The following is a 27,311-nucleotide window of genomic DNA, read 5'->3' as shown; positions in this document are numbered from 1 at the left end:
TTCTAGTTCATTGGTTCTGCATGTACTAGCAGAACAGTCAGCTGTGACCAATCAGCGAAAGCTGTGACCTTATAGCTACCCCAACACTAATGTTATCCCTTGCAACAACTCCTGACATTCTTGGGTCAAACGTGGTCCATCTCTGCTTGGCTGGCACCCACTGTTGTTAACTGGTTCGCCAACCCCTTTTCTGCATTCCTTTCATCACTTTGGGCGCGGACATAACCCACACAGAATCATAAGGCATAACGAGGGGAGGTTCCTCAACAGGGCCAGGAAAGAACCACGCAGTTCAGCATTTCTGGGAGTCCCATGCATAAGCCAGGAATAAGAGAAACCTGCCTCTGGAGCACATGGAATATAAACTTCTGGTGGTTGCAAGGCATGAAATGACTGCACGGATGTCCTAGTCATGCTATTGAACTGACTGCAGTCACCATTTCATGCAAAACATTTATTGGTCAAAGAGCATGAATGGTCTAATGGGTTTAATAAGAGCTGTGGCTAAACCAATATGGCAAGGGTACAATCAAGAATAGAATGATGAATTGTACTCTGTAAGCAGTTTCAATATTTCCACATCCTTATTTTCTTTCATAATTAGTCCATTCTTTTGAAAAATAGTGAGCCAGTTCAGCACTACGTGATGCCTCGACTCAACACAGAACTGAAGTGCCAAGGAAGCTTAAGGTGAGTGACATTGAGCGAGTGCAGATCTATCTCTTCCGGGATTGTATGTGGATCAATTACAAGGCACTGTAATGCAACACCTAGCATCTGGGAAGCTTCAGATCCCAATCTTCCCCTTCCCCAGACTTTGATGCAGGACCAATTCTTGATCAAGCCTAATTCGCGTGACTAATATGCAGCAGCTTGTTCTTCTCTTGACATTGTCACTTTTGCAGAGACAAGATACCTGCGATATTAATTGTGGAGGAAAGCGCCACTTTAAATTATGCAGATGTAACCTTGGTATAGTCCATCTGTCCAGTGACTGCTCTTGCCTTTGAGGCTGCTCCAAAAATTGCTCTGGAATGAAAGATGTGATTCTGCTGAATTGAGACTGCAAATCGGACCCGAGGATGAAGGTGGTGTGCTTTTATTATAGACTGATGACCTTTGACACATGGCTTACTGGAAAAACATTAGTTCATTGCTGCTCAGCCAACTGGTCAGAATAAGCAAGTACTCCACATGATTAATGGCAAGCTGCAAGAAAGAGAGAGGGAAAGTTTCTGGTCCAGTAGAGTTACTTAATAACCACAGATTTATATGGCACTCCATTTTCAGAAAACCTCACACAGACATCTTATGAAAAATACATCCATAAAATAATAATTCCTCACAGAATGCTGGCATTTTCAATCGACTGCATACACTTCATGCTTCTCGTTGAGCTCAGTCTAATTTGTGAGTCTTGTAAATTTATTTCGGACTTGCCATCAAAGTGGTCATATTCTCATGAGAATTATCAGGTAGCCAAAGGTAGTCAAATAAATATTGTGTGTTGCATAGATCCTTTTTCTGCCACTGTGTTCTGTTATCTTGGTGTACTCCTTGGTGTATGAGTAAATAATTCAGCATGGGTTTGGATACGTGTGTGGCTGGAGAGGGGAGAGTCGTGTTTTCCCCTTCCCCCCCCCCCCCCCCCCCCCCCCTTGCTCTCCGTCTCTTTAAGCCGATAGGCTGCTGTCAGAGAGTGATTGGCTGTGAGGGCTCGAGCAGCTGCACGAATGCGCTCCACTCCGGAGAGACGAGGAGGGAGGGTGGGAGAAAGCAAAGCCAAAGAGAGAGAAAGCAAGCGCTCTATACGGTGTTCTCCCTACTCTGCACCCCATACCGCCATTCCAGCTTCCATTTCATGTTTGGGTCTCTTTAATTGCGTTCCAGAGGAACTTTGTGTGCAGCAGCTGGCTTTCGGACCAAAGGGAATTTGGGAAACCACCGGGAATTGTGGACAATCCTTTAAAGGTGAAAGACGGAATCAGGAGAAAAGAACAAAAGGGGAACTTAGCAATGGATAGCAAGGGAGCTTGATGCGTCTTTTCTGTCTTTCGTAGCATCTGAGAAGGTTTATCTTCTTCACTCGATCCTCCCTGTTTTTGAAACCGTCAAGCTGTCAGTAGCTGCATACTAACAGGCTGTGCGTGTGTGTAAATAAAGCTCTGTGCTCTTATAGGCTGGGCATCAAGCCAGTAGTGGGACCCTGGAGGTGCAGCACTTTGGGAAGCACTGCCTGACGAGATCAACAAGTCTGACATGAGACAGCTCCTCTGAAAGGGATCTAAATCTCCTGCATAAAAATGTACTAAACAGCGGTGTGTGTGCTGGAGTTGGTAGGAATGAGTGCAGCACTGAAACAGATGTGACAGCCTGGAGAACGAGAAGACGAGAGCATGTGTGGGTGCGCGTACCGCTTTGGAATTGTTTTCATCCGGCTGTGCCGCCAGTCCCGTCCACGTTTAGAAAGCCACACGTGCATGCAGCAGTGTTTATCTTTCCGTCACCAGTGCTTCAGATCATGGGCAGATCTCTCCGCGTCTTCTGGTGTAGTCTTTCATGCAGGAATGTGATGGATCAGTGTAATGTCTGAATGAAGAGATTCAGTGTTCCCAAGAAGATTGCAAGAAGATATCATGCTGACTTTTTGCTGTATTTTTTATGAGAATTTGTATGGGCTGTGATGGCTGAAAGAACATTAGTGTTGAACTGAATTGAAGGCTGCTGCTGCTGCTGGCCTCCTCAGTAGCACCCTGTTTTTTTTGTTTTGTTTTTTTAAAGTCCAATTTGTTTTTAGTGGATTCTTTTGTGTTGGCCATGCTCGGCTAGTGGAGCATAGCTTTGCTGAATTAAGCTATTGTTTGAACTGAGAGTTCTCTCACGCTGCAGACATTGAGCTCCTTGTGCACCCCCTGCAACCCCTAAACCAAGCAAGACCACCCTCTTCATCCATCCCTCCCTCCCTCCGTGGTCCCTTCATCTGTCCCCACCGATCCTCCTACAACACCTCCTCTTCTTCAGTCCTTAGGGTGGAGAAGCTGGAGTGTGCATGTATGTGCGTAAATGTGTGCATGCTCCTCCATGCATGTAAGCTGTACCTCTTAAGTCTGTATTAGAAATCTAGAGGGTAGTTCACAGTTGGATATGTCTTTCTGATATTAATGCTTCACCAGAAGACGAGGACAATTTGCTTCGTGAGGATCATTCAGATTTGCGCAGTTTGCATGAACAGCCTTGCATGTGGCACCAGAGGGAAGGGAGAGAGCTAAAGCACCACTTTTGTTGAGACTAGCCATGTGGAGAGTGTAAGTGTGAGGTTTGGGATTCAGGAGGTGGGGTGAGCGACCATGAAGAAAACACGCAGCACCACTCTACGCAGGGCCTGGCCCAGTTCGGACTTCTCGGACCGGGCCTCGGAACGCACCCGCTCCCGCAGTGAGAAGGACTACCGACTCTATAAACACTACCCCAAGCCCTTCATTACCCACTCAGTCTCTCATTCACCCCGGATATACATGCCTACAGGTGGGTCTGCTTATGATGCACATTGCTTCCTCTTCCAGGTTGCATGTCCGTAAGGAAATGCTACAAGCTTCAAGAATTACTGAATGTGATGTTCGTATCAGGCTGTAGCATTGCTCACCTAATCCACAAATAATATACGTGTTCCTTAGACTATCTCTTTATGTTCCTGGACAAACTAGGGATTAGTATTCTAGACTGCAAATGTTCTTATGTTTAAAGAGTAAACTGTAGTTGATGTGGCATCAAGAGATTTAGTTGCTAGTGGTGTTCTGCTAAAAGCATGCCTTTGAAGGCCATATGAGATGCAGGTCACCTACTTTTAGGAGTCTGTAGTTCTTCCATTGGTTGCAGCATTGCAAATGACGGAGGCCATTTAAACATTTTGCTGCATGGCATGAACAGGCTCTCTCAGCTTGTCTATGCAAATTGGCCCAAGTTATTAGCTGGGTTTAATGGTCTAGACACATTGCTTGGCATTTTGACAGACAGGGTTCAGACTATACTAGATATACAAAGGTGCAACAGGTTGTCAGGAGGTTTTCTGTTGGGCATGAGTAAAAGGTAATTGATAATATCTTGATGCAATCCCAGTGACAAAGATGATGTCCTCTAAATAAAGATGACAACGATTTGGTATAGTTCTGTGGTCGAACCTTGTAACCTTATCTTAACCAGAAAACTTTGCTCACCTGCAATACCTTCTTTCTTCTTCTTCTTTTGGCTGCTCCCGTTAGGGGTCGCCACAGCAGATCATCATGATCCACATTTGATTTGGCGTAGGTTTTTACACCGGATGTCCTTCCTGACACAACCCTCCCCAGGCTTGGGACCGGCACCAATAGGGTGCATCAGTTGCCCTCACTTTCATAAAATCTGATGCATTTTTGTTTGGGTGTTCCTTTTCGCCAATAAAGACATCCTGTAAAATTTTTTGACCATATTCAAAAGTCTAATGGTGGCACCATGAGGTTCATTTTTTTTTTTTTGCCAAAAAAACGCTTATTTTATGTTTTTGCGTAAGGTTTGAATCACAATGTTGGACTCCATTTATTGATTTCTTGTGAGCCAGAGATCATGTTAAGAACCTTTGCGAGGGATTGAGAAGCATTAATGTGATTCATAATACATTTGTATTGTTTAAAAGTAGTTGAACAATGATTCAATTAACAGCTAAAACTCAAACTGTGCTTGATAATATATTTAGAATATGTACTAAAAATGTGTATCTAAGATATTTGGTATACTCTATAAGGTGCCATAATGTTTCATGAAAAGTGATCGAAATTTTGTCATAAAAGTCATAAAATAGCAGCTTTTTCCATAACTTTGAGCTCGTGGTGCCACCATTAAACTTTTGAATTTTGTCAAAATATTTCACCCAGTGTGTTTTCTTACCAAAAGGAACATAAAAACAAAAATGCATCATGATCGGAGGAACTTTTCATTTTTAGGGGGCAACTGATGAACCCTAGGCACCAAGTATGCACTGGTTTGTGCAACCCAAGTGGCTGGGTATTTTACCTAATCTGTATGTCTTTGAACTGTGGGGGAAATCGGAGCAAACCCATGCAGACATGGAGAGAACATACAGACTCCACACAGAATGGCCCCTGTTGGCCATGAGGTTTGAACCTGGAACCTTCTTCAGGGTTTTTTCTAGAAAAATTTAGTATGAGGGCGCTCACCATGGCGAGGGAGCGAAGTGGGGGGGGGGAGATGGTGCCGGTTGCCCCCCCCCCCCACCCCCGCCGTGCAAAGCCTTTGAAAAATGCTCCAATGGGACATTCTGAGGCTATCTGAGAGGGAAATTGTAACAAATTGTCTGTCAACATTGAAAAAGAAAGAAGTAATCTTCCTCTGCCCCGGACAGTCTTCAGCTTTCTTCCGCTTCGTGCTGCGGGATGACATCTTTAAATGCCCAAGTGTCAACAAAAACAACTCGCGAACTACTTCTGTCAAAAGCTCCCGCGCCGGTGGGTGAAAGGTCATTCAGTCTCGATAAATCTCGCTCTACAAGTCAGCTGACCTTGTATGTAACCCATGTCAAATCTCGCGAGAGCAGCCACGACAAGTAAAAAACTAAACAACATGGCGCCTCAGTCTGGAAAACGCCAATTCGGATTGTTTTTGCACCGTCTGGCGGTGTATCTACTATGATTGGAATATTTTTGGAGCAATTATAACGTATTTGATGATCAGACACATTGTCACGTAGTGTTGCTGGGATGTTTTCACGGAGTCGGTAAGGGGGCGCACGCCGAGAGTAAGAGGGCGCAGCGCCCCTGTTCCCCCGTTTAGACGAAAGCCTGTTCTTGCTCTGAGGTGACAGTGCTGACCACTGCACCACCCTGCAAACCTGCTAGCCTTAATTTAAACCTCACAGACTCAACCCAGCTCCATGTATTTGTATTATGTGCAAGCCTGATGAACGCTCTTAAATACAATTACATAGTACCTGCAGGTGCAGAACTCACTATTGTTACATTCCCGTTTCTGAAAATAAGAGCTGTTGAAAAGGCTGGGTGTTGGTATTTAATCCCTTCTTCATTTGCATGATGGAAATGCAGGGGGCATCAATAATGGTGACCGCCCTCTGCTTGGGTTCAGCTTGAAGCTAACACTTGGAGCCAGAAGTTTCTTGTGGTCTTGTCTCCAGTGTACCACACGTTGGGCCCGGAAATTTGTTTGTTTCTATTGACTCGTGCCCAGTGTCAGTGGAAAGTGAATTGTGGTTCAGTATTTGGCAACCATAGAGGTAGATGTCCAGCTGAAGTATATGCATGGCAGCATGAGAACAGCTAGATATCAGTTTACTTAAGCATAGAGGAGAGCTGAAGGGTTTTCAGCTTCAGAGAACACATTCAGCACAGAGAAAAATGCTGAATGGATGCACAGCTGGAGCTGCCAAGTCCACATTGGTTCAACGACTCTTCATGTTTCCTAGCAACATTGAGGGTGAGAGGTTAAATGATGCGGCCATTATGGAAGATGAGTATGATTTGGATTACAAAGGCTGCGCATGAGAGTAAATGAATGGGGAAACAGAACTGGACCTGTTCCTGTTGAGCTGTTAGTGGAAGGTATAGTTTAGTAAGACGATTCCTGATTTACATGTGTATGTGAATTTAGAGTTCATAGTGCTGTATATGTGCATTAAAAGCAGTAACTTTTCATCCTTACTAGCAGTTCAAATGAAGGGAGTGTGGCGTATGGCCAGTTTTGTTCTAAAGCAAGCATGTGTAAAGCCCTCATGTTTTTGTATAACTTCTGAATGAGGTAAAAAAAATAATGGTTAACCCAAAGAGAAATAGAGTTGCTATTCTTTCATAGCTATTCAAATAAAACCATGCAAACAGTGAATTCTTGCTAATGGCATGACTTCAGCATATTCAATCTGTCTGAATTTGCTCACATGGTTCTGTGGTGATGTTGCTGGTTGAGTAAGCATACAGATTGTGACTTGCTGTGCTCCATGCCAAGAGGTTCCTGGCTCTAGTTGTATTAAGCAGTGACCACACAATCGGCAGCATTGTTGGGATCAACTGTGCAAGCTCTGGGGTTGCACACAAGCTGTGACTAAGGTGGGGTTTACATTAGACCGTATCAGCGGATCATCAGATTAACGTTTTTAAAAACGATTAGCGTGCACACAGCAACGCCAATACACGATTCGCGTGCACACAGCAACGCCAATACACGGATACGCTAATCACATGACTAATTCGGCACGTAAGTTGAGAAATGTGTCAGTGCGGCTCATCGCTTCCTCCTCAGCGGCTGCGCTCCAAATCACTCCGCCCTGAACAGCGAGTGCCCTCTGGAGGGTGCGCACTCCGGCCCTGCGCAGCTCACAGAGCGCGCGAGTGAAGTACACGAGCAGTGATTCGGGACTGAGCCGCTGTGCGCATATCACTTACCACTTGCAAGTGGAAGGATGGCAAGCCTAAAGACAATCATAACTACACAATGGGCAGTATTTGCATCAGTATTTGCTGTATTTTCATACTTTTATACTCTTTAATGAAAGGTGATACAAGGCGGAAGTCCGCACCGTTTTTCAGCAGTCGCGTCACATGACCAACGCCAGCGAATTAGGAAGGTGAATGTCACAGTGACATTGTCCAATGACGACGCCAGCTAGAGCTCAGCACAGCGTATCCGCGTATTCTCAATGTTTACACAGCACCGGATCAGACACAATCTGGATTGAATACGTGGACCCTGGCGGATTCCCGTTTCCCGGCATTTCCAGGCGTTTTAATGTAAACGGACAGTGCATCCGCGAAGAAAACGAGACAGATACAGTCTAATGTAAACTTGGCCTAAGCGAGCTTCATCCTGTCCTTTTCCTCATCAGTGTAATTGTTATATTTTCTCTGTAGAGTCCTTGTACAAACAAGGACCAGGCTTTTAAGAAAAAAACAACAACAAATGAACCAATACTGTTATGGGGAAGCTATGGCCTAATGGTTAGAGAAGCAGCTTTGGGACCAAAAGATCACTGGTTCGGTTCCCTGGACCAGCAGGAATGGGTGAAGTGCCCTTGAACAAATCCCCAAATACTCCCTGGGCTGCTCTTGGTATGTTGTACAGTGCCTTGTAAAAGTATTCATACCCCTTGAACTTTTCCACATTTTTCCACCTTACAACCACGAACTTAAAAGTTTTTTATTGAGATTTTATGTGATAGACCAACACAGAGTAGCACATAATTGTGAAGTGAAACAAAAATGATAAATGGGCTTCAAAAATTTAAACAAATAAAAATCTGAAAAATGTGATGTGCATTAGTATTCAGCCCCCCTGCGTCAATACTTTGTAGAGCCACCTTTTGCTGCAATTACAGCTACAAGTCTATTGTGGTATGTCTCTACCAGCTTTGCACATCTAGACACTGAAATTTTTGCCCATTCTTCTTTGCAAAATAGCTCAAGCTCAGCCAGATTGGATGGAGAGCGTCTGTGAACAGCAATTTTCAAGTCTTGCCACAGATGCTCAATGGGATTTAGGTCTGGACTTTGACTGGGCCATTCTAACACATGAATATTCTTTGATCTAAACCATTCCATTGTAGCTCTGGCTGTATGTTTAGGGTCATTGTCTTACTGGAAGGTGAATCTCCTTCCCAGTCTCAAGTCTTTTGCAGCCTCCAACAGGTTTTCTTCCAGGATTGCCCTGTATTTAGCGCCATCCATCTTCCCATCAACTCTGACCAGCTTCCCTGTCCCTGCTGAAGAAAAGCATCCCCATAGCATGATGCTGCCACCACCATGTTTCACAGTGAGCATGGTGTGTGCAGGGTGATGAGCAGTGTTAGTTTTCCGCCACACATAGCGCTTTGCATTTAGGCCAAAAAGTTCAACTTTGGTCTCATCTGACCAAAGCACCTTCTTCCACATGTTTGCTGTGTCCCCTACATGGCTTCTTATGCCTGTCTTTCAACAATGGCTTTCTTCTTGCCACTCTTCCAAAAAGGCCAGATTTGTGGAGTGTACAACTTATAGTTGTCCTGTGCACAGATTCTCCCACCTGAGCTGTGGATTTCTGCAGCTCCTCCAGAGTGATCATGGGCCTCTTGGCTGCTTCTCTGACCAGTGCTCTCCTTGCTTGCTCTGTCAGTTTAGGTGGACGGCCATGTCTTGGTAGGTTTGCAGTTGTGCCATACCTTTTCCATTTTTGAATGATGGATTGAACAGTGCTTCTTGAGATGTTCAGAGCTTGGGATATTTTTTTATAACCTAACCCTGCTTTAAACTTCTCCAGAACTTTATCCCTGACCTGTCTGGTGAGTTCTTTGGTCTTCATGATGCTGTTTGTTCTTCAGTGTTCTATAACAAACCACTGAGGCCTTCACAGAACAAGTGTATTTATGCTGAGAGTAAATTACACACAGTAGGACTCTATTAACTAATTAGGTGACTTCTGAAGGCAATTGATTGCACTGGATTGTATTTAGAGGTATCAGAGTACAGGGGGCTGAATACTAATGCACACCACATTTTTCAGATTTTTATTTGTTTAAAATTTTGAGGACCATTTATCATTTTCGTTTCACTTCACAATTATGTGCTACTCTGTGTTGGTCTATCACATAAAATCTCAATAAAAAACTTTTAAGTTCGTGGTTGTAAGGTGGAAAAATGTGAAAAAGTTCAAGGGGTATGAATACTTTTGCAAGGCACTGTATGTCACTCTGGATAAGAGTGTCGCCTATAATGTGATGTTATTTTGTGAAATCTTGAATGACCGGTTCCCAAACCTATTTCTGAAGATCTACCCACCACAGAAATTAGTTGCTACTCTAATACACCATCTACTTCTAATGCTAGATTGTTTCCAAGGATCTTTATTAGCTGTATCAAGTGTTGAAGTCTGGAGCTGTAAATCTTCAGGAATTGAGCTATAAGAGCTGCAGTTCTTCAGGAGCCTACAAAGCTGTAGAACTTTAGGGGGTCACTAGAGAGCTGCAGATTTTTCATCTCTACCCCTCCCCCAAAAAAAACAAAACAAAACACTTAGCAGTAGCAGTTTATGCCCAAGTTATCCCTGCCCTTCAGTTGATAACTTCACTTGGATCCTGTAGACTTGTGGGGCGGCACAGTGATGTAGTGGTTAGCACTGTTGCCTCACAGCAAGAAGGTTCTGGGTTTGAGCCCAGTGGGCGACGGGGGTCTTTCTGTGTGGAGTTTGCATGTTCTCCCCATGTCCGCATGGGCTTCCACTGGGTGTTCCAGTTTCCCCCACAGTCCAAAGACCTGCAGTTAGGCTACTCTAAATTGCCCATAGGTGTGAATAGTTGTTTCCCCAAGCCCAGAAATGGGAGGGTTGTGGCAGGAAGGGTATCCGGTGTAAAACTATGCTCCAATTAATATGACCTGAGAATCAATAGGGTCCATATGAACTCCCACCTGGAAGTAATGCTAGACAAGGGAGAAGATGATGATGGACCCTGTAGACTTGTACCTAAAACTGCAACTGTAATCATAAGACCTTGATGCCCATACTGAGCATCCTTTCAACGCACCGTATACAATTGTGCAAGAGTAAATACTTATAATCCCACTGTTTGGTGTCACCCAGAAGACGATGGCTTCCCTTTTGAATCTGGTTCCTGTCCATGTCATCAAGTTTTTCCTTGCCACTCTTGCTCCTGGCTTGCCCATTGGGGATCTAAATCTATATCCTGATTTCTGCAAAGCTGTTTTATGATGGTGTCTATTGTTCAAGCTATACAAATAGAATGGAATTTAATTGGACTTGAGGAGTTTTCATAGCTGCAGATCTTGAGGCTCCTCAGCAGTCTTAGGGAGTCTTCAGAGCTGCAGATCTTTTGGATCTTGAGCTTGGAATTAAAACGCTGCTGGACGGCAAGTCTTTGTGATCAGGGCTAAGTTTAGATCTCATCTCATCTCATTATCTCTAGCCGCTTTGTCCTGTCCTACAGGGTTGTAGGCAAGCTGGAGCCTATCCCAGCTGACTACGGGCGAAAGGCGGGGTACACCCTGGACAAGTCACCAGGTCATCACAGGGCCGACACATAGACACAGACAACCATTCACACTCACATTCACACCTACGGTCAATTTAGAGTCACCAGTTAACCTAACCTGCATGTCTTTGGACTGTGGGGGAAACCGGAGCACCCGGAGGAAACCCACGCGGACACGGGGAGAACATGCAAACTCCACACAGAAAGGCCCTCGCCGGCCACGGGGCTCGAACCCGGACCTTCTTGCTGTGAGGCGACAGTGCTAACCACTACACCACCGTGCCGCCCTAAGTTTAGATCTCTTTAAAAAAAAAAGTCTGGGTTTTAACAACAGTATTCAAAGTAATGCTAATCTCCAGCAGTGATCTTAATGCTACGATGTTTTTGGCAAAGCAGGCCTCAGCCAGTTAGGAAGTGCTGGATTCCAGATTAATGCGAAGAGTATTTGGGTTTCCATCCTGGTTTGATATCTTGCAGCCTGATGAAATACAGCTTTAGAATCTCTATGTAATTATTTTGACTAACTTCTTTTGGCTCCAGTTCTCCGGCCTGTTGTGGTGTACGTTTCAGCATTCACCAGCCTGAGTCTCCACTCTGCTATTCTTCTGAACAAAGAGTGTTCCAGTCTGAATATATAACAGTTGTTCAGGGGTTTTCATTTTCTGGTCATCAAGTTTTTGAGCTTGTGTTATCTCACCTGGCTATCTATCACACAACTGAAAATTATACAAACAGGGGCTTTTTGGAGAAGGTCCCAGATCCATTAGGAAGATTGACTGTGTCTGTGTGAGCGAGAGAACGAGAGGGAATGTATAAGTCGAGAACGCATCATTAATTCATGGCGGTAAGGAGGATGGTTGTGGTTGTGGTTGTGCAGACGGCCAGAGAAAGGTTCGTGAAGAAGGCCAGAGAATGTTGAAGAAGGCCTGGAAGGATCACAACCATTTCAGGAAAATTTCATCCTTTCCCATCTTTCGGCTTGAAACCGTGACTGTCTTTTAAAACTTGCACATAACCCTATAAGGAGATCCAAAGTTTCCAAGGATTTGACATGTTGCATGCACATGCACAAATCCAGTCTCACACTGATACAGAAGACTGATACAAGCTGAACTTTTGAGCCATTAATATGTTTTAATCATGAATAATTGTCTTTGATGTGGGTTTTGAATCATGCATTAAAAAGCCCCACCCATCATCTTTGTGGTTTCCTTGATGCACAGTAGAAGTGCTTTATGAATTGAAGGGCAATCCCAAGCATTAGCAGCAGCCTGTCTGGGCCTGAAGTCTTGTAGTATTTGGCTGTTCCCAGGCAGGACTAAAAAACAGGCTTTATCTCTGCATGCATCTGTGCAAATAATCGTATGAAATAATCGGGTGAGTGGAATGTGTTCATTCATGTGCACACATAGGCACACAAAAATAACCATGAAAGCTTTGCGTATTCAAGATCAATCAAAACATTTGTACATTTTAGGGCAGGACGATACACGAGATTGACTGACTGGCAGAATGTGTGTCAATTTCTACCCCATAACTGTCTGCTCCATGTCAAACTAGCTTAAGACTGCATCTGACAGTAATAACAACGTTGTGAATGGGGAACACTCCGTTCCTCTGGTTTCAGTCATCAGTGTTTTGTCTGCTGATGACAGTGTGTTAGCTTAGCATGCAGTAAAATCATCAGTGCTGAATCGAACCCCTATAGAGTTTCGCTGAAAGTAATTTGAGCTACTGGTGGTGATGCTGAATAGCGGGCTTGGCGTCAGCAGTCGAACACTGTCTCGGAATCAAATCCTCACGCAGACGAGTTGGTTGGAATTCAGACGAAAGTCTTCGAGCTGTTTGATTGGTTGGCTGTGTCGGAATCCTTGGCTCATCATTCGTGATGGTTCAATGTCCATTTCAGTTTTGAATCACACAATATACTTTTCTGGATCTCTTTCTTTCTCTTGTCATTTTTTTTTCTCTTTTCCTTGTTCGCTTATCCGGCTGACAGGTGATGAGTTTATGCCAGCATATGTTGTCTGGCGTCGTCCACATTTCACGCAAATCGCTTCTTCTCTCTCAATTCTTCACCGATTTTTATTCTCTTTGGCAGGAAGGCAGGTCTGACCTGAGATACATATCGCGTCTACTCAAATTTGCATAATTGCAATTAATAATGAAGATATGGAGTAATTAAGTCCTAACGAGCAGTTTCCACACAAATCGCTTCATCCTCAATTCTTCACCGAGTTTGATTCTTTCTGGCATGAAGGTAGGGCTACCTAGGGTGCATATAACCGCTACCCAGATTTGCTTAATTACATATATTAATGAAGTTATGGACTAATTAAGCCTTAATGAGTAGTTCATCAAAAATCGCTTCTTCTCAGTCAGTTCTTCGATGTTTTTGGATTCTTTCTGGCAAACAGGTCAGTATTCCTAGGGTGGATATAGCTTCTATATATAGCTTGTATATAGTGTGTGTATAGCTTGCAACATTTATTGTGCAAGGTGGCCCACTTTAGATCGTTCCTTCTGGACAAGACGGGGCCGGAGTGAGCTACGCCGTCATTGACGGTCGCGTTCTTTCACCAAGTACAAATAAACAGAACTTTCATAAAGGACTTGGAGACCATTTCCATGATAACCACTTCAAAAAATTAGTTAGATCATCGCAATGGTACATCAAATGTGTCCTACTTGTACCAAACAGACTTTAGACATGATGATGTAGTTTATAGGGATGGAACAATACTCTCCAAATATATTAAAGATTATATCGCTGGAAATAGGGCACTTTTAAATGTCGGATGTGTTTTTCCAAGCTAAATTTAACTTTAACCGTCTTTAACTGTAGGTTGACCTTCCAAATATATTCCTTTATGGCATAAATTCATAATCCAATGATGTGATCACCATCTGGGACAGAATATGTGGGTAAAAACTGCTGGAAACCCATGTGTTGTATTTCTTCACAGTCTAAATGTCGGAGTTTATTATATTTTATTACAGATACCTAAAAATATAACGGTCTCCTCATCCACAAAAACCTCCCACATGTTCAAATCTAGAGAAAGTTTTCTTTTTGTTTTTTGCTGATAATAAAAAATTGCTTAATAGATGTGATTTGTATTTGCTGTGCATCTTATTTCTGCTGTATTTATATATATAAAGCACATTAACAGTAATGAGCATGGTGGTGCAGTCAAGTAGTGCTGCTGCCTCACAGTCCCAGGTTCAATCCTAAACTTGGATTACTGTCTGTGTGGGGTTTCCCATGTTCTCCCTGTGTGCACATGGGTTTCCTCTGATCACTCAAAAACATGTCTGTAGGTAGAGACAAGATAAATTAATATTTGAACCATATCACACAATCAAGAATTCAGTTACATTTCATTACAATACAATACAAGCATTTAGCAGATGTGCTTATCCAGAGTGACACACAACAAGCAGTTGGGGGTTCGAAACCTTGCTCAAGGACACTTCAGCCCTCTTTTCTGGTCCAGGGACTGAACTAATGACCTTTTAATCTCAGACCTGCCTTTCTAACCATTAGGCCATGGCTCCCCCCGTTCAGTTCTACCGAATATCAGCACGTGTTCATGCCTATAACCAAATCACAGCAGTGCCAATATTCAGTATAACCGCACGATTATAAGTGCTTTTAATACAACAAGAAATTGTTGAAAGAACTGTTAGAAAAATTGAGTAAGTGACAAATGTTCTGTTTATTTTTGCTCCACTAGTGGAACTAGATCCCGAAGAAGCCCCACAAATGTTTTTTTGTCTATTCCCGTTAAAGGCGCTTCCAGTAAAATTGGTGCCTCTTCTTTCTTTTCATGTTCATCTAACAAGCTTTCATATGTTAATTCAAAAGTATTGTTTGCCATGTCAGGGTTCTCCAGAAAATCTGAAGTAGCCGGCAAAAAAAAAGTAGTATTCTATGGAATTTGGCGCACTAATGCTAAGGGGGTCTGGGATCATGCCCTCCCTCAGAAAATTTTGAAATTTACATGCCTTCTGGTGCATTCTCAGCTCATAAATTACTAACCATTTCCCTGTAAAATACTTGCAAAATATGTATGAGGCTGTTAGGGCTGTAACGATACACCCAACTCACGATTCGATTCGTATCGCGATTTTTGACCCACGATTCGATACGCCCACGATTTTTTTAAAAATGTTTTTTTAAAGTAGTAAATTTGACTTATTAACATTTACTTACTTACATTAACTATTTAATAACAAATAATTCAGACCACTGCAGAGAATGAGTAATATGTATGCAAAAATGAACAAATGTATATCCAAAGATTGTTTTATTTCTCAAAATAATACTGTTGAGCCGGAAGCTCTGTTTTTTTCGGTTCTGAAAAAGTCATTTTTCCAAATCGTGTAAATCCGTTAAGATTTTTTTTTTTTGGGGGGGGGGGGGGGGGGGGGGTATAGGGGTGGCTCTCTCACTGTCTCATTCTCATAGGGCCAATGATTTTCTGTGATCGCGGAAAACAGATAGAAATTACAGAATTTTTATGGTGAAACATTGCTCGCGTGTTAAAATGTAACTGCCGCAGAAGGCTTCCGCCCAAGCAGACATGCCTTCAGTGTTGCCAGATATTGCTAACGTTTTCCACCCCAAAATATGTTCAAAACCAGCCAAAAAGCACCTAAACCTGCCCAATCTGGCAACACTGCATGCCTTTCCGGTCAAGTGATTGTGATTGGCTTGTGGCACACCTAGCCAGCCAATGAGCTGCTTGTTTACAGATTCGCTCCCCGCGTCGCAACCAGAATGGCGACCGCTTAAAAGAAATGAATGCTCTGCCAGTGGCGAGTGTGGATGTTGCGTGACTCGCAGAAGATTGTCGCAGGTCGGTGAAAAAACGACTTACTAATAGATATAAAAAAATAAAAGTAATTTAAGTAAGTTTAAAATGTAATTTAAATAAAAAGTAAAGTATTCATAAATTGAAGTTTGGAAGCGCCTCTGTTTTTGGGCTGAGGAGAAGTTTGAAAGGGTGTACCGCGATTCTGCCTTCTTGTATCGCGATACGGATCGTGGCTCTGCATATCGCGATTTCGATTTCGATACGCATATCGTTACAGCCCTAGAGGCTGTGCTTGGGTTTCTCAGTTACCCTCTGTAGTATACTGCCTGGCTCTGTAACATAACTACATGGTGTAACATAATTACATGCACTACGGCATGGCCACATGGTCCGCCTCAGCCAATCAAAGCACGAGAATCGATCAACAAATATGGCGTCGCTTCTGGTCATGCTAGACCCAAATCGAAGACAATTTCGTGGTGGAATAATTGGATTTGCAGCAAGTTATGGGCATTGGAGACAATGTAAATCACTTGAACACTGAAAGACAAGGGTTTTCTTTTTTCCTGGGATCAAGTAGCTGACGCAGACTGTCTGTGTAAGCAGAGAAAACTGTCGGTTGCCGGTGCTTGTGGATGTCTCTGCCATGTCTGTTGCTGATGTTGCTAGCACTATCGTAGTAACAGTTTCGGACTAGGAAGAGGAATTTTTTTCTAGCCAGTGCAGACGAGCATAATGATACACACACTGAAACATCTCACTGCGGTTTTAGGAAATATAGGCACCCTTGGAACACTACACATCCTATCAGATTAGATATTAACTCAGACCTCGGGTCTCCCTCTTCCTCACCAATACTTGTGATTTAAAATTTCTAGACTTTCCGAGAGCTTCTATTGGCCCCTTGAGTAAACACCCTTAACCTCATCTGTATGCTCCCATTTTATTGCATGTCTCGGCTGTAAATTTTTTCAGATAAAAGCTTCTGCCAAACGAATAAATGTAAACGTACCCTTCACGATAGTAAACCACCAGAATGCGTCTCCCTGCCATGACCCTTCTTCACGTCCTCCAGCCGACTGTAAGTCATAATAAAAATGTATTGTATCGCCGTCAACATTTTATGACCCTCCTTCAATCTGCCATACTTCTCCTGGTCTTGCAGAACTCCTCTATAAACACCGATGCATTCGATGACAGCTTCACGGCCTGTCTTAGCCATACACCTTCTGGCGTTCGTTGTGTGTCTGATGTGGAACTCGCAGGCATGGTTTTAATCCTGTGGCCGTTAGTCTTTTAAGCACACCTTGGCTCATGAATAGCATATGTTTGGGGAGAATAATGGTGCCATAAAAAGTGTTTTAATGCAGACATGATTGTCATCATCTTGGTTTTTGTTTTCTTGAGATGGATTGTTGAGTATCTTCCCAACATCATTTATGTCCAGATTCGGATTCTTCGTTTCCCACTAATAGCTCAATATTCATTTGGTGGTATGTACTGTATAGTGTGTGGAAAGCTCTCTACAATATGAGCTGGTGTTATGGAATCCAGTGATGTGGTTAATAAGTTTTTAGATGTATATGTAGCATGATTAATGGCAGGGTTATTTTCTTCCCAGTTTTGCGTGAGTGCCTGCAGTTCATCATCCCACTTCTATTATAAAACGTTACATTACAGGTTGTGGTCCTCTATAGCAATGGGGAAACTTGTGTGAACTGTTAAAGCTTGAGATTTACATAATGACTCATTTGCAAACCTCTTAATCGTTTTTGGTATCTGAATATTTGTTGCAGTTGGCTTTGAACTTTCTGCAGGATGAAAAATTGTATGCAGATTTGCAGGGAAGCCTGAAAGACTCCGTCTCTTTTTGCGATACAGGATAATTACATTTTGGCTTGGCTTCCACCATGCTTTTGGAGGAATATCAAAGTGTAGCGACAGCACAGGCACGGAATATTCTCGTGCTGAAATTAAATTAGATTTCTCGTTTTTTTGCTGTTCTGTCTCAGACTTGATACAAATGGGCAAGATGCTCAAACCTCTTTGTTCATTTTGCTTGAATGTCTTTACAATCTTCAAGCGGTTCTAATCTCTTCTTGTCAGGAGTTGAAAGAATTGAGATGATGCCTGGGGCGGTACGGTGGTGTAGTGGTTAGCACTGTTGCCTCACAGTAAGAAGGTTCTGGGTTCAAGCCCAGTGGCTGACAAAGGCCTTTCTGTGTGGAGTTTGCATGTTCTCCCTGTGTCTGCGTGGGTTTCCTCTGGGTGCTCTGTTTTCCCCCACAGTCCAAAGACATGCAGGTTAGGGTAATTGGTGGCTCTAAATTGACCATAGGTCTGAATGGTTGTTTGTGTCTATGTGTCAGCCCTGCGATGATCTGGTGACTTGTCCATGGTGTACCCTGCCTCTTGCCCATAGTCAGGTGGGATAGGCTCCAGCTTGCCTGTGACCCTGTAGGACAGGATAAGCGGTTACAGATAATAGATGGACGGATGGAGATGATGCCCCATGATCATACTTTATGCACTCACTGGACACTTTAATAGAAACGGTTGTACCCCTGCTCATTCATGAAGTTCTCCAATCAGTTCATGTTGACATCAAACCTCAGGATGGAAAATATTGTGGTCACATTGACTCCGACCATGGCGTAGTTGTTGGTGGCAGTATTTCTGAAACAGTATGGTGCCAAAAACAAACAAACAAAAACAAAAATATATATTTTTTCCAAAGTGTACAGTGCTGTTTATAAATAAAAAAAAAGATTACAGATCATTGCTTTGTATTTAAGGCTGTAACAAATATTTGATTATAATCGATTGTTTGATTATATATATTTTTAAAAAATCCATCCATTATCCATACCGCTTATCCATCAGGGTCATGGTGGAACCTGGAGCCAATCCTATACCCTGTCCACACTAGAGATTTTGTACCGATACGAAACTACTTTCGTACCGCAACACCTGTCCACACTAGCAACTATACTATACTGTAGCGGTATAACTGTATCGGTACGAAACCCACAAATGTATGGGTTTTGTATCGGTACTGTAGCGCTTCGCTGTAGTGTGGACAGATGAAGCGGTTCTGTATTGATACAAATATAATGCGCATGCGCAAAGTCACACACCTCAATCGATGTCTTCGCTGAATAAAATAGTGAAGAACGGAGATTCGTTTGTTTCTTTCTCAACTGCCTCACGCGTTTTATACGATTCGACTGAATAAATGACCACCAGAAATACACACTGTACATTGACAACAAAAAGCGCACACGTTGTTTCATCCGTACGGAAGCCGAGAGAGGCCCTTCATATAATCCTTTTTTTTTATTCACCTTGTTATCCCGAGATAACGACATAATTAATTCAGGATCTCAAGAAAACAACACAACTAATTCAGGATCTCGAGAAAACAAAACCGTTATTCCGTGATCTCGAGAAAACAAAACAATTATTCCGTGATCTCGAGAAAACAAAACAATTATTTCATGATCTCGAGTAAACAGCTGAGAAATGGTTCATTCAGGTGCGCCAAGAGACTTGCGGTATGCTGACTTTGGGGCTATTTCTCATTCTGTATAGACGCAACTTTGGTCATTAGAATGTCTGGAATAATCGATCACCTAATAAGGCAATATTTTGATCAGGGGTTGACACAGGGAGAGATTGCATCAAGTCTTTTAATAAGGGATCATTTCAAAATTAGTCCGCGGCACCTCCGCAGAAGACTGGCCCGGCTTCGTCTCTACCGACGGAGATACAGTGATCCAGCTGAGATCATGAAATGATTTTGTTTTCTCGAGATCACGGAATAATTGTTTTGTTTTCTCAAGATCTCGAAATAACGGATGCCATATATTCTCGGAAGGAAGTTACTCGGTAACCACGGAAACATCTCGCGCACACGCATTTCAACTACCATGAAAGAAAACCGCAAACATTTCCCGCTAGTGTGGACAGATGCACTAAACTGTACCGGTATACTTTGTATCGATACAGTTATACCACTTTCGTACCGGTATAAGTGTGAACACAGCACTAGTTGATTTGAGGTGAGAAGCGGGGTTCACCCTGGGCAGGTCGCCAATCTATTGTTCACATTCATGCATATGAGCAATTTAGAGAAGCCAGTTGGCCAAATCCGCATGTTTTTGGACTGTGGGAGGAAAATGGAGCACCCAGAGGAAACCCATGTAGACACGAGGAGAACATGCAAAGTCCACACAGAAAGGCACCAGGCAGCTGTGAGGTTCGAACCCAGAGCCTTTTTGTTGTGACAGAGCTAACCATTGCACCACCGTGCCATTCTTATTAAAAAAAAATCCTTGATGAAACTTTTGTCATAAAATATTTGCCAAATGACTCCCATCTGAGGAACTGAATATGTTCATACTAAGGTTTTTACATAGCATTTATCTTTTCTTCCTGTTGCGAGCTGTTTTAAGGTTTTTAAACAGATTACACTTGCAGTAAGCTATTGAGCCCCAAAAGTCCCGAAAGGTGATATTATTGGGATAACTTGTTCCCATTAATAGATAAAAAGATAATAACTTGATGATAACTGGTTCCCATTATCCTGCCATTAGGGGTGTTGCCATGAAGGGGTGTATTTATTCTGCAGCAATGTTTAGGTAGGTGGTACCTATCAAAGTAACATCCACATGAATGCCAGGACCCCAGGTTTCCCACCAGAACATTGCCCAGAGTATCACACTGTCGACTTGCTTTATTCCCATAGTGCATCCTGGTGCGATCTCTTCCCCAGGTAAGTGAAACACGCACCGACACACACCTGGCCGTCCATGAGATGTAAAAGAAAACGTGATTCATCAGACCAGGCCACCTTCTTTCACTGCTTCATGGTCCAGTTCTGATACTCGTGTGTCCACTGTGGACAGGGGTCATCATGGGCACTCTGACTGGTCTGTGGCTACACAGCCTCATACACACCAAGCTGTAGTACACTGTGTGTTCTGGGACCTTTCTATCATAGCCAGCATTAACGTTTTTCAGCAATTTGCGCTACAGTAACTCTTTTGCGAGACGGGATCGGACCAGACAGGCTAGCGTTCATTCCTCATGCACATCAGTGAGTCTTGGCTGCCCATAATCCTCTTGCTGGTTCACCAGTTGTCCTTCCTTGGACCACTTTTGGTAGGTACTAACCACTGCATACTGGGAACACCCCACAAGATGTGCCATTTTCAAGATGCTCGGACCCAGTCATCTAACCATCACAATCTGGCTCTTGTCAAAGTCATTCAGATCCTTGCATTTGCCCATTTTGCCTGCTTCCAACACATCAACTTCAAGAACTGACTGTTCTCTTGCTGCCTAATATATCCCACCCCTTGACAGTTGGCACTGTAATGAGATAATGTTATTCACTTCACCTGTCAGTTATTTTAAAGTTATGGCTGATTGGTGTATAGCATGTACATTACTGTGCAAAAGTATTGCCCTCCCCCTTTTTTTTCCATACAACCTTTGTTATAGATTTCTATTTTATGACTTCTGCATTATCAAGTCAGTACAAAAACATTTTAGAGATCCAAATGTTCGTTTTCCAGCACAAAATTAAATGTTACAGGAAAGAAAATGTTTGAATCTGAGCAGCATATTCCATAAGAGAGTACTTTTCAGATTAAAAAGGAAAACATAATGAAGGCTACTAGGTTTTGGTGCAAAATGAAGACGCGAGTGTGGCAGTCAAAGCGTCCAGAAGAACTGTGGCTGGTTCTGTAAGATGCTCAGCAAAACCTACAGCTCATTTCCTCATAAAACTGCACTCACTGTACTTCAGACTATTATTATTATTTTTTAAAGTAAAGGGTCGTCTCACACCAAATATGGACTGTGTTTCATTTATTATGGCTTACTGATTACTCATCTCATTATCTCTAGCCGCTTTATCCTTCTACAGGGTCGCAGGCAAGCTGGAGCCTATCCCAGCTGACTACGGGCGAAAGGCGGGGTACACCCTGGACAAGTCGCCAGGTCATCACAGGGCTGACACATCGACACAGACAACCATTCACACTCACATTCACACCTACGGTCAATTTAGAGTCACCAGTTAACCTAACCTGCATGTCTTTGGACTGTGGGGGAAACCGGAGCACCCGGAGGAAACCCACGCGGACACGGGGAGAACATGCAAACTCCACACAGAAAGGCCCTCGCCGGCCACGGGGCTCGAACCCAGGACCTTCTTGCTGTGAGGCGACAGCGCTAACCACTACACCACCATGCCGCCCTTTACTGATTACTGTTTGTAGTATTTTTTTTTTTTTAAATGTTGAAACATTTCATTATTTTTAAGCCATTTTTGGTCTACAGCATTTCTTTACGTTTTCTTAACATGTATATGTAGGATTTCTCTTGGGGACCCCCCCCCCCCCCCACACACACACACACACAAATGTTAATATAAATGTCTGTACAAATAGGTTTGCACAAGACGCCATATAATATTGACTACTAATATTGATTATTAATCGAATGAAATGGCTGTCGAAATAATAAATCATAACAGCCCTAGTTGTTCCCTGTCGAGGATGCGATGTTTTGTAAACTATTGGAGCATATTAAGCCTTGTTACTCAGTCCTCAGTTACCCAGTAGATGCTGTTTTTTTTAGTTGCATAGCAGTTCATGTTCATGAGCTCCTGGCAACAGACATTTCAGTCCTCATATGCATCACTATAAAAAGTATTGGACTGAACATTCAGTAGAAACCGGAGACTCTTGAGCATTTATTAAAGCTTCAGATTTAGCATTGTTTAACATTTCATGCTTACTACTGGACTGCTTGATGGGTTTCACAAGAATATTTGCCATCTGTCAAAAAGACGTTGATGTGCTTTACTGGTTGGTTGTAGGCGTGTTTGTGGACAGAGATCAGTGTTTTTCCTTTCCATCATGTGATTTAAAAAAAAAAAAAACACACACACACACATTGGTGCTTGTAAGCTGGAACTGGTGGTGGTTTCGGCTGTGAAAGGAGTACGACAACATGATGCTTCAGTTGGAAAAAGGGGCATAAAAATCCTCTAATGACATTGATTTTGTCTCAAATTGCTGCCATGGAGGATCAGAAGTCCTTAGAGTGCTGTTTAATGCCTTTAGTGCTAGCATGCTAACGTTGATTTAAAAAAAAAAAGGCCAGATGCTCTGTTTTTGCAGTTGAATTTGGTGTTTGTATTTTCAAGCAAATGCGAAATTGCAGGATAAAGCCAAGAACATCAGAATTAGGCTAGGTTGTAGCAGCATCACTTTGCTAAACTGTCATATCTTATGAAGCTTAATTTTAGCAAGACTTCTCGTTTAGTATTTTATCAGAGCGAGCTGTTCATATGTGAGTTCATAACCAAAGCATAAAGTCATGCCTCAGACCTTCTCGCTTTGGTTGATATCAAAATATCTATCTCTGGTTGGACTTTGGGCGGCACGGTGGTGTAGTGGTTAGCACTGTCGCCTCACAGCAAGAAGGGTCCGGGTTCGAGCCCCGTGGCCGGCAAGGGCCTTTCTGTGTGGAGTTTGCATGTTCTCCCTGTGTCCGCGTGGGTTTCCTCCGGGTGCTCCGGTTTCCCCCACAGTCCAAAGACATGCAGGTCAGGTTAATTGGTGGCTCTAAATTGAATGTGAGTGTGAATGGTTGTCTGTGTCTATGTGTCAGCCCTGTGATGACCTGGCGACTTGTCCAGGGTGTACCCCGCCTTTCGCCCGTAGTCAGCTGGGATAGGCTCCAGCTTGCCTGCGACCCTGTAGGACAGGATAAGCGGCTACAGAGGATGGATGGATGGTTGGACTTTTTAAAACAAACAACACTGCATAATTTTCACACTTTGCCATGCTTTGGTGCCTGTTGTACTTTAATCACTTCCTTATGTATAGCACGATGAATCGCACGAGCTGTGTGTAGCGGATACAGAAACCGTCTTTCTGAACACAACCTTGTTTACTTTGACGTTGCTTTTATTCTATCTGTCTCTCTCTCTCTCTCACACACACACTGCCTCATGTTGTCTTCCTTTGACACAGCAGCTCTCATGCACTCAGAGCACCATTATGGATGAAGCAGGGCATGCTGGGAATGAAATGAACTCGTTAACCTATGACTGCCCCGCTCCTTCCTGATGCAACATTATTCACTGCGTAGAAACACACAAGGCTGTGCATCATTTCTCTGCTCAGATTAACCCAAAATGCTCTCTCTCTTTTCTTTCTACTAATCTCTGTCTCTCAACCATGAGAGAAAATTTCCTACAAAACAGAAGCGTCATCATAAATGTTTTTTTTTTTTTGGTAATTAATTTATTTACTAGTTTAACCACAATTCATCATTGTGTATGTGTGTGTGTGTGTGTTTTGGACAGCACTGGTGCTTATACCATATTAGCGAAGCACACATAGGTGTTTTGAAAGATTAAAAATTGTAGGTTTTTTAGCGCTGTTTAAAGATCCTAACTGTACACTGTGAGTCAGGTTTACACATGCAATTAGCAATGTCACAAAATTATCAAAATCAAGGAACTATGGTCATAAAATTAGCAATGTGATAGAATTAGAAAAATCAGAGAACTTCAGTCATAAATTAGCATTGTAACAATAAACAATGGTCAATGTCACAGAATTAGCAGTTAGCAGTGTTGCAGAATTAGCAGTGTCACAGAAATAACAATGCCACAAAATTAACAATTAGCAATGTCACAATTAGAAATGTCATAGAATCAGCAATTCGCAGTGTCACAGAATTAGCAGTGTCACAGAGTTAACAATTAGCAATATAACAATTAGCAGTGTCACAATTAGAAATATCACAGAATTAGCAAAGTCACTGAAATGACAATTAGCAATGTCATAGAATTAGCAGTTAGCAATGTCACAGAATTAGCAATGTCACAGAGTTAACAATGAGCAATGTCACAGAATTAGCAATGTCACAGAGTTAACAATTAGCAATGTCACAGAATTAGCAATGTCACAGAGTTAACAATTAGCAATGTCATAAAATTAGCAGTTAGCAATGTCACAGAATTAGCAATGTCACAGAGTTAACAATGAGCAATGTCACAGAATTAGCAATGTCACAGAGTTAACAATTAGCAATGTCACAGAATTAGCAATGTCGCAGAGTTAACAATTAGCAATGTCGCAGAATTAGCAATGTCACAGAGTTAACAATTAGCAATGTCACAGAATTAGCAATGTCACAGAGTTAACAATGAGCAATATCACAGAATTAGCAATGTCACAGAGTTAACAATTAGCAATGTCACAGAGTTAACAATGAGCAATGTCATAGAATTAGCAGTTAGCAATGTCACAGAATTAGCAATGTCAGAGTTAACAATGAGCAATGTCATAGAATTAGCAGTTAGCAATGTCACAGAATTAGCAATGTCACAGAATTAGCAATGTCACAGAGTTAACAATTAGCAATGTCACAGAATTAGCAATGTCACAGAGTTAACAATGAGCAATATCACAGAATTAGCAATGTCACAGAGTTAACAATTAGCAATGTCACAGAGTTAACAATGATCAATGTCATAGAATTAGCAGTTAGCAATGTCAGAGTTAACAATGAGCAATGTCATAGAATTAGCAGTTAGCAATGTCACAGAATTAGCAATGTCACAGAATTAGCAATGTCACAGAGTTAACAATGAGCAATATCACAGAATTAGCAATGTCACAGAGTTAACAATGAGCAATATCACAGAATTAGCAATGTCACAGAGTTAACAATTAGCAATGTCACAGAATTAGCAATGTCAGAGAGTTAACAATTAGCAATGTCGCAGAATTAGCAATGTCACAGAGTTAACAATTAGCAATGTCGCAGAATTAGCAATGTCACAGAGTTAACAATTAGCAATGTCACAGAATTAGCAATGTCACAGAGTTAACAATTAGCAATGTCGCAGAATTAGCAATGTCACAGAGTTAACAATTAGCAATGTCGCAGAATTAACAATGTCACAGAGTTAACAATTAGCAATGTCGCAGAATTAGCAATGTCACAGAGTTAACAATTAGCAATGTCGCAGAATTAGCAATGTCACAGAGTTAACAACTAGCAATGTCACAGAATTAGCAATGTCACAGAGTTAACAATTAGCAATGTCGCAGAATTAGCAATGTCACAGAGTTAACAATTAGCAATGTCACAGAATTAGCAATGTCACAGAGTTAACAATTAGCAATGTCGCAGAATTAGCAATGTCGCAGAGTTAACAATTAGCAATGTTGCAGAATTAGCAATGTCACAGAGTTAACAATGAGCAATGTTGCAGAATTAGCAATGTCGCAGAGTTAACAATTAGCAATGTCGCAGAATTAGCAATGTCGCAGAGTTAACAATTAGCAATGTCGCAGAATTAGCAATGTCGCAGAGTTAACAATTAGCAGTCACAGAATTAGCAATGTCACAGAGTTAACAATTAGCAATGTCGCAGAATTAGCAATATCAGAGTTAACAATTAGCAATGTCGCAGAATTAGCAATGTCACAGAGTTAACAATTAGCAATGTCGCAGAATTAGCAATGTCACAGAGTTAACAATTAGCAATGTCGCAGAATTAGCAATGTCACAGAGTTAACAATTAGCAATGTCACAGAATTAGCAATGTCACAGAGTTAACAATTAGCAATGTCACAGAATTAGCAATGTCACAGAGTTAACAATTAGCAATGTCACAGAATTAGCAATGTTGCAGAATTAGCAATGTCACAGAGTTAACAATTAGCAATGTCACAGAATTAGCAATGTCACAGAGTTAACAATTAGCAATGTCGCAGAATTAGCAATGTCACAGAGTTAACAATTAGCAATGTCGCAGAATTAGCAATGTCACAGAGTTAACAATTAGCAATGTCGCAGAATTAGCAATGTCACAGAGTTAACAATTAGCAATGTCGCAGAATTAGAAATTAGCAATGTCGTAGAATTAGCAGTTAGCAATGTCACAGAATTAGCAATGTCACAGAGTTAACAATTAGCAATGTCACAGAATTAACAATTAGCAATGTCGCAGAATTAGCAATGTCACAGAGTTAACAATTAGCAATGTCACAGAATTAACAATTAGCAATGTCAGTTAGAAATGTCACAGAATTAGCAAAGTCACTGAAATGACAATTAGCAATGTCATAGAATTAGCAGTTAGCAATGTCACAGAGTTAGCAATTAGCAATGTTGCAGAATTAGCAATGTCACAGAGTTAACAATTAGCAATGTCGCAGAATTAGAAATTAGCAATGTCACAGAGTTAACAATTAGCAATGTCACAGAATTAGAAATTAGCAATGTCACAGTTAGAAATGTCACAATTAGCAAAGTCACTGAAATGGCAATTAGCAATGTCAAAGAATTAGCAGTTAGCAATGTCACAGAATTAGCAATGTCACAGAGTTAACAATTAGCAATATCACAGAATTAGCAATGTCACAGAGTTAACAATT

At 42.1% G+C, this 27,311-nt stretch overlaps 1 protein-coding gene across 2 annotated transcripts in view; it reads left to right on the top strand.

Annotated features, from left to right (window-relative positions):
- Positions 1 to 27,311, top strand: part of stox2b (storkhead box 2b) — a 179,910-nt gene that overhangs the window by 56,841 nt on the left and 95,758 nt on the right. The window contains exon 1 of one of the 2 annotated variants that reach the window (XM_060915248.1): positions 3,088 to 3,525. The exons of the other annotated variant lie outside the window; for it this stretch is intronic. Coding sequence (XP_060771231.1) covers positions 3,348 to 3,525 — 178 coding nt within the window. The 5' untranslated portion in view covers positions 3,088 to 3,347. Of the gene's footprint in view, positions 1 to 3,087; positions 3,526 to 27,311 lie in introns of those variants that run through there. 2 annotated transcript variants of the gene reach the window in all.

This window comes from Neoarius graeffei, chromosome 2 (genome assembly GCF_027579695.1).
Source record: "Neoarius graeffei isolate fNeoGra1 chromosome 2, fNeoGra1.pri, whole genome shotgun sequence".
In the NCBI taxonomy this organism is placed as follows: Eukaryota; Metazoa; Chordata; class Actinopteri; order Siluriformes; family Ariidae; genus Neoarius; species Neoarius graeffei.
The sequence above is the reverse complement of the archived record's forward strand: the minus strand, read 5'-3'. Positions and strand labels throughout refer to the sequence as shown.